Below are 8,402 nucleotides of genomic sequence, written 5' to 3'. Positions count from 1 at the left end.
CTACAGCATGCACACTTCGACACCCAACATGTGAGCAACCTTCGACGTCATGCTTAACCCTGTCGAACTGTCGAACCAAGAAGCTACCCTTCGACCATACTAGAGTTCGATCCAATATCACACAAATTCATATTATTGTTAAAAAAAGTATTGACTATATTTGTTAAAAGAAATTCACAATATATTATTATAATATAAATGTATTAATCTACGCATCGCGCGAGTCTCAATCTAATAATTTATTAAATAGGAATCATATATTATCTCGCCGATATTTTAATATTATTTATTTGTATCAACTATTTCTTTTTCACAACCATCTTTTTTATTGTAGTATTATTAAAAAATATTAAGTTTCACTTAACAATTTCGAAACTTAACCACTAAATATAAAAATATTGTGCAAACACATAATACGTATGGAAACGACTTAAAATAAATATCTTAAAAAGATACATGTATAAAAAAGAAATGAGAATCTGTATTTTCAAATACACTCTGTTGGGATAGTAGAGCTTGAAGAAAAACCAAACTTCCAACGAAGTTCGTCATCCAATCATAATTCACTTTTATCTTGTGAATAAAAAAATCCATATCAAATAATTTCTCTATTATATATAGTTATAAAATTTACTTTTAATTTAAAAGGTTAACCATTATAATTATAACTTTTGTATATCTTCTCATTTATATTACAAAATTTGCGGTGTGGATACGGTTGTTGCGATTGCGATCATTGCAAGGTCTACGATTTACATTGTGGTCGTTGAAGCATGAACTTTGATTGCAAAAAGTTTGAAATACAACATTAAAATACATTTAATGTTAAGATTTTTCAGAACAAAATTAAATTTTTGAATTCTAAATTTTGAGTTTTGGCCAAAAATATTTAAATAAACTTCGACAAAATTGTTTAATTTCATGCGATTCGTAATGTAGTAGGACACATAATTTTAAATTACACGGCAGTTGTGGTTCGATATAGTAGCATACTGCATCAGCAATATTGCTCTACAATTGTGGTTGTATACCGCAATTTGAAACCATGTTACAAATAATAATTTTGTTTTCTTGTCAAATTCTCATTTGTTTCAAATGTTTAAATCCAGATATCCTAAAACCATATAATAAATTTTTCTTTATCAAAGTAAAATGATATTTGTGTGTGAAAATGTTGAATATATGTGCACCTTTTATTCTAACCCATGGGTCCCCTGGTTCACATTCTTCCACAATAAATAGTACTCATTGAGGGAACCATTGACACTCATCAAGAAAATCTTTTCTTATCTACTCACTTTGATCTTCATTGGCAAATATGGTCTCTTCAAGACCATTCCTTCTTTTTCTTCTCAGCAGCCTTCTAATTCACCACTCATGTTCCAAAAAAGATCGCAAGGCAAATACATACAAACACATCATTTTATTTTATTGTTTACTAAAGTTGACTTGAATTTTCTTATTGAAATAGTCTTGCACATTTTACACGTTTTGGACACTGAAGTTGTCTCTTTAATAAATATTCTTCTCCTTCATTTAATAAACATATATTTTTTGTTTGTTAATACAGACTTATATTGTCTATATGGGTGATCATCCCAAGGGTATTGACCCAGCCACTTTACCTTCACTTCATTCCATAATGGCTCAAAATGTCCTTGGCAGGTTTAAATTATTATGTCTCTTCTTTAATTATCATGCTGAATTATAGGACTTTTCTTTATCATAATGACTATGTTTGAACTAGATTCAGTATTAGCAATTCACATTAAAAAGTAGCTATGTCTATCAATATAGCTAGATTCTTGGTATGTGAAAGATTAATTAAAAATCTAAATGTGCATCCATCTAGTGATTTTGAACCAGGAGCCGTACTTCACAGCTACCAGAAGAGTTTTAATGGATTTGTTGTGAAGTTGACAGAAGACGAGGCAGAAACATTGGCTGGTATTATATTATTCTTAATATACAGAAAATTTAAACAGCATGAAATGAATGACGCATAAATTAATTCATAATTTATTACTTTTATACTGCAATAGAAATGGACGATGTGGTATCGGTTTTTCCAAATACAAAGAATCGTCTTCTCACAACAAAATCGTGGGACTTCATAGGCCTCCCACAAAATAGTAAAAGACAGAGTTTGGAGAGTGACATAACTGTTGGAGTATTAGACTCTGGAATTTGGCCTGAATCAAAGAGTTTCTCCGATGAAGGATTCGGTCCACCACCGAAAAAATGGAAGGGATCATGCCACAACTTCACTTGCAACAAGTAATTAATTAATTACTGAACATTTTATATATCATGCAAGGCTCTTTTAACTTTCTTTAATTTAAGGGAAAATTAAAATCACACCAACACTCTTTTAGTTTTAATCTCTCGTAAGTTTACATACACCAACAAATTGTTTTACTAACAGACAAAAACCGTAGTTAAATGTCATCTATAACAACAGTTTATGGCTGTCACTAAAACATAGAGGGGATATAATAGTCAAATTACTGCATATTGCATATTTTAAAAGGGAAATGCTAACCAGTGCCCTCAGGACAATGATTAAGTCTTTAAAATAATAAATTTATTTCGGTAATCTGTGTATTTAATGTCTTGAAAATTGAAATATTATATTTTCTATAAAATATTTTCTTTTTTTGAAATGTTTAACCATTGCCCTGAGGACACTGATTAACAAGACCCATTTTAAAATTATAAGGGTTATGAGTGTAATTTTTCCTTAATTTGAAAAGTATAATCATTAACATTTTATCTGCAGTAAATTAATTGGTGCACGATACTTTAATATCGAGAGTGCCTATGGTAAAAAAGATATCAAAGCTCCAAGAGATATAAATGGGCATGGGACACATTGTGCATCCACAATAGCCGGAAACACGGTTCATTCGGTAAGCCTAGAAGGGTATGCCTCAGGGACAGCACGCGGAGGAGTTCCTTCTGCACGTATTGCTGTGTACAAAGTATGTTGGGAAGGAGGATGCGACGATACTGATATCCTTGCAGCGTTTGATGCGGCACTTGCTGACGGCGTTGATGTTCTTTCCGTCTCTCTTGGACCTGCAGAAATGCAAATACCATTTATTCAGTATTTTGAAAATTCTATTAACATTGGTAGTTTCCATGCAATGAAAAAAGGTGTATTAACCTCGAATGCCGCTAGTAATTTTGGTCCGGATGTTTTCACTATGACAAATTTTCCACCATGGTTACTTTCTGTAGCTGCTAGTACTTTTGGAAGAAAGTTCGTTACGAAAGTGCAACTGGGAAATGGTAAAGTTTATGAGGTATGTTAATTTCAAATGTGTTATATGAAAGACTTTAATTAATTTGAGCAAATACGCAATGAATGATGCTATTTTCTCACATGTGATGTTGTTAGGGGTCAACAATTAACACATTTGATCTCAAAAACAAAATGTTTCCAATAATTTTCGCAAGAGATATACCCAATACTGCTGGTGGATTTAACAGTTCTGAATCAAGGTATCATCAATATATGTAATCATATAAATTCTAATGCTTTTTTTTAAATGATTTTGTACGATTTTAATTTCATATAAATATATTTTCGCAGGCGTTGCTCCAAGGACTCGGTAGATAAACACGCAGTAAAGGGAAAGATAGTTTTGTGCGAATGGGTTCAAGATTCTTCAGATGTGGGGCTTTTCTCAGGAGCTGTTGGTGTAATATTTGGATTTGTTTATTCACAAGATTCTCCATCTATATATGCCTTGCCAACCACGTTACTCAGTCTATGGGATTTTAGAGAAATACAGTACTACACGAAATCAACAAAGTATAGATTTTGTTTTTAATTGAAATCAACAAAATATATATAAACAATCTTTTTCATCAATAAGTTATTCTACCTATTAACAGAAATCCAACTGCCACGATATTTAAGAGCGAAGAAGTCGAAGATTTGTTGTCGCCTTATGTAGCTTCGTTTTCATCGAGAGGTCCGAATCCAATTACACCAAATATTCTCAAGGTATCACAAAATTAAATATATATAATATATAATTTTTTGTTTTGTTTTAGACGTGTAAAGTGTTTACTAGCTACCACTATTTCATGATTTTCTAGCCTGATATCACTGCCCCGGGAGTTAATGTTATAGCTGCATGGACTCCACTCGACCCGATTTCTGAATTTGAAGATGACAAAAGAATATTATCATATAATGTTATCTCGGGAACTTCAATGGCATGTCCTCATGCAGCTGGAGCAGCTGCATATGTTAAATCATTTCACCCCAATTGGTCTCCTGCTATGATCAAGTCTGCACTTATGACCACTGGTACAATGACTAATGACTCGTGCTCTTTCAACTGAGACAATTTTATAACTTAATTGACCAACTATTCCTATTGTTACATCTTATGATTTGGCTGTGAAAACATTTTGAGTGTATGTTAGATTTTTACTCTTATCATTTTGATGTATACCAAATTAACAGCTACTCCAATGAGTCCTGCTTTAAATCCCGAAGCTGAATTCGCATATGGCGCTGGGCAGATAAATCCTGTTAAGGCAACAAATCCAGGATTAGTATATGATATTAGCGAAGCAGATTATGCCGATTTCTTGTGCGGAGAAGGGTATACAGATAAACAACTACGAAATCTTACTAAAGATAAGAGTAACTGCAAGGTGAAAGCTAATGAGAAAGCAGTATACAATTTGAATCTTCCATCATTTGCTCTTAAAATAAACCGTACGTTTTTCGGTCATGTTTACCATAGAACGGTAACAAATGTGGGATCAGCAAAATCTATTTATAAAGCAAGAGTGATATCTCCGTCTTTGTTGGAAATTCAAGTGAAACCTAATGTTCTGTCTTTCACATCTATAGGACAGAAACAATCATTCTCGCTTACGATTGAAGGGAAGATTAATGTGGAAGTAATGTCTGCTGCTTTGATTTGGGATGATGGCAGTCATCAAGTTAGAAGCCCAATTGTTGTGTATGGGAAGTATGCTTGAATTCTATGATAATATAGGCATGTGATCATATCACATTCTTATGCATATGGAACTTTACAAATTTGTATGTTGTCTAAGTTGCTTGTTGTGTGTGTTGGTACTTGTCTTCAATAAGTTAAAGTTAATGCAAAAAACTTGTCTTTTGAAACTCAACTCTAACCCAAAAAGTTAAAGCATTAGATTAGATGTATAAGTTATTTCGCTTTTTGCTTATCATGTTTTACTTGTCTATGAATCTCAACCCAATAGTAAGAATCTGATCTTCTAAAAAAGACTAAAAACCTGCATATGATGAAGAGTTATCACAGTCGCAAAATAAAAATGTAAGCAAAATTTCCTGTAAAACAAAGTAGAACTCAAAACTCAAACAATATCAAATTCTAATGTCAACTAATATCCAATCAATAAGAAATTTTATATAACACAATACATCTATCATGCTCAATAGTGACTTATATCTCAAAATATTACAACTCAATAATCATTCATACAAAACTTTCCTAGTGGGCTTTTTCTTTCTATATATAGTCTCTTTTTCCGTTCAAATAAAATATAATAATCACTCGTATTACAAAACATGCATGATTCTGCAATAAGAGTGAAAAGTTTTATATAGTAATTACAATGTAACATACACATACATTATAAAAGGACTTTCGACCAATAAGAAGACTTACATAAATGTATGAAATATTTTGATAATAGGCTAATGTTTTGCACCATTCGCAAGGCCCGCAGTGAGAAAAGGCGTGTGGAGCAGGTGAGACTTCACTCTGCTTGAAGACATGGGATTACGGTCTCCAGCTCATTTCCTACCTTTGGATTTCATTATTGTGCTTGAGCTTCTTTTTGATAGCAATCTTAGTAGGAGATCTTCTAAAAAATTACGTTCTCTTGGAATATAAGTTACTATAAAAAATTTAAAATCAATACAACATTTATGATTTTTGGCAACAATATTTCTTATTGCATGTAAAAATATATAACCTAAAACTAGTATAGATTACATATTCTGAATATTGTCAGTTATGTTTTTGTGACGATCTAAAATTGTCCCCTAAAAAATAGTTTGTGACATTTTCATTTGTAGATACAAAATTTGTTTTGCAACATCTTATAATTGTTCCCATTAGTATCTTTGAGAACTTTTTTAAATTTTACACACTACTAGAAATTTGGTCTACGGCCACGCTAAAATTGTCCACAGCTCAGAAACTGTGGCCACATATATGATTTGGCCATTGTTATTAAATCGTAGACGTATGTTATAGAATATTGAATCCGGAGTGTAAAACTGTGGCCTGTACTTCAATTGCCACGGTTATATAACGGTAGATATTTTAAACCGCAACTAAAAAATCGAGGCCTATAATTTTCAGTTCAAATTGTGGCCAAAACCCCAAAAAAAAACCCTCCAAAAGTTCCCTCCTTTTTTTTTTAGTTTCCCTCTATCTTTTAATATTTTCTTTTCTATTTTTTTTTTAATTAAAAAAAAAAGAAAAAAAATGAAAGAACAAAAACACCACATGAACAAAAACACGCACACGGGTTAGTCTCCATCTCCCAAAACAATCTGAAAACTCCATCTCCATCTCGCTGCGCCGCTGCACCGCTGCGCCGCTGCTGCCACCTCCATCGCTTACAGGTTAGTCTCTTCTCTACTTCACCTTCATCTCAGCCTTCATCTCTGCTTCACCTTCATCTCACTAACCTCAATCATCTCACAAACCCTAACCCTCTTCATCTCACGAACCCTAACTCTCTTCATCTCACGAACCCTAACCCTCTTCATCTGACGAACCCTAACTCTCTTCATCTCACGAACCCTAATATATATTTTGTTTTGCAGTTAAGGTACCAAAGCTTCTGAAGGCTTCCTCTATTCATCTGCGTACGATTATCTGGGTACGATTCTCTTCTCTATTCGTGTTCCTCATCTTCCCTCGTCTCCTCTGATTTTTTTTGACCTAATATATATTTTGTTTTGCATGTGAGGTACCAAAGCTTCTGGAGGCTAATACGGTAGGGTTTCTTTTTGACCTAATCTATGTCTAAACAAATTCTACTACTGATGTTTGGATAGTGTGATTTGATGCATGTTTTGTTTTGACCTAATCTACTGAGGGCTTCATTTTGACCTAATCTCTGCATTGTTATATCTGTTGTTGTTATTTATGTTAGATTTTGTTATGGTGATTTGAAACTGAGAGAGACACTGAGTTTAGGTTAGATTTTGTTATGGTGATTTAGGTTAGATTTTGTTAGGGTTGAAAACTGATCTGGAATTTAGGTTGAGAAAGTATGTTAGATTCAAGTAAACTGCTATTTCCGTTATTTGACTGTTAGTATTGTTAAATCTAAAATTGATTTTCTATTTGGGACGAAATCAGAATGCTAGTTATGCTTAATATCATGAATTGAATTGAATTTCTTGTGATTATTGAAGAATATCTGTTATTATGATATGTGTATGTGTATGATAATTTATGAATTTTACTCTGAGGATCCATTATGCTGCAATATACTATAGATTATTCATTTGAAGGAAGTTTGTAATTATGTATTTTTTGTTTGTTTGTTTAGGGGAGGAATATTCTTGAAACAGATCATCTAGAAGGTCCTTTTGGCACTAAGGTCAGTGTTCTAACTTGTTTCTGAGCTCACTTAGATTTGTGTTTGCTGCTGCTTTCCTCTGTGTTGGATTAGATCTTGCTAGAGTTGATTTTGACATGTACTTTGTAGCGGAATGATTTGTGTTTGATGACCTTTAAGTAGAAAAGTGATTTTTTGGCAAAACTAATCTTGTTAGAATGATATAACTGATTCTTGGCTTGGGATTTGGGACTAACTAGTAACTACTTTCAATCCACAATACATAATTTTAGGATTCAATGTTAAAACTGATTGTATGTTTTAGTGACTTGATTTGATGAACTGATGTGCCACTACTATTGGGGCTGCTGTTCATACTACTACTTAGTAGTTTGTTTTCTTAAATTTTCTTGCATCAACTTATATTGGGTCCTATTAATGTTCGTGCATCTCGTAAGGAAGTGTCGCTTATGTTGTAATTAGTTGTTGTTTTTCTTTGGCGTAGAACAGTTCAATTATTGAAATGTCTACTTTAAGTTTCGGTATCTGATATATATAGTCTGTGCTATTGTATGTACACTTCTTGCGCTCTTAAGTGGCCATTCAGTTTACATACTTTAAGTTTCTATCAGTATGTAAACTAAAAATCATGAAGCTGTGGAAGTTTCTTATGCATATTTAGTGAATGTAGCAGAAAGAGAAAGAAAATATTATAAAAAACATGAAATCCTCCTTCTGGTATTTGAGACCAGGTATTCTCAGTCATGATATCGCTTTTGACTGCAGATTGAATTATCAAGTGT

General features: G+C 32.8%; 1 protein-coding gene across 2 annotated transcripts; it reads left to right on the top strand.

Moving 5' to 3' along the window:
* The first annotated feature begins 1,273 nt into the window (after positions 1–1,273).
* LOC131635770 (cucumisin-like) lies at positions 1,274–5,155 on the top strand. Of its 2 annotated transcripts, XM_058906409.1 has the most exons (10): positions 1,274–1,399; positions 1,571–1,665; positions 1,853–1,947; positions 2,043–2,277; positions 2,780–3,305; positions 3,401–3,504; positions 3,596–3,817; positions 3,901–4,012; positions 4,108–4,321; positions 4,481–5,155. In XM_058906409.1, exons 1-10 carry the CDS (start codon positions 1,319–1,321, stop codon positions 5,005–5,007), a joined length of 2,211 nt encoding a protein of 736 aa, XP_058762392.1. In that variant the 5' UTR covers positions 1,274–1,318; the 3' UTR covers positions 5,008–5,155. The 2 variants fall into 2 exon arrangements, with proteins under 2 accessions (XP_058762392.1, XP_058762393.1); XM_058906410.1 differs by lacking the exons at positions 1,853–1,947; positions 2,043–2,277.
* Positions 5,156–8,402: the final 3,247 nt, after the last annotated feature.

This window comes from Vicia villosa, unplaced genomic scaffold, assembly GCF_029867415.1.
Source record: "Vicia villosa cultivar HV-30 ecotype Madison, WI unplaced genomic scaffold, Vvil1.0 ctg.001542F_1_1, whole genome shotgun sequence".
Classification (NCBI taxonomy): Eukaryota; Viridiplantae; Streptophyta; class Magnoliopsida; order Fabales; family Fabaceae; genus Vicia; species Vicia villosa.
This window is presented reverse-complemented; position numbering and strand designations above follow the sequence as displayed.

What these genes read in the sequence shown, in the direction of transcription:
- LOC131635770 (XM_058906409.1), top strand. Translation starts at nt 1,319, where the DNA reads ATGGTCTCTTCAAGACCATTCCTTCTTTTTCTTCTCAGCAGCCTTCTA. An exon ending in CACAACTTCACTTGCAACAA is followed by an intron (nt 2,278 to 2,779) that starts GTAATTAATTAA and finishes TTTTATCTGCAG; the next exon opens with TAAATTAATTGGTGCACGAT. An exon ending in GAAATGGTAAAGTTTATGAG is followed by an intron (nt 3,306 to 3,400) that starts GTATGTTAATTT and finishes TGATGTTGTTAG; the next exon opens with GGGTCAACAATTAACACATT.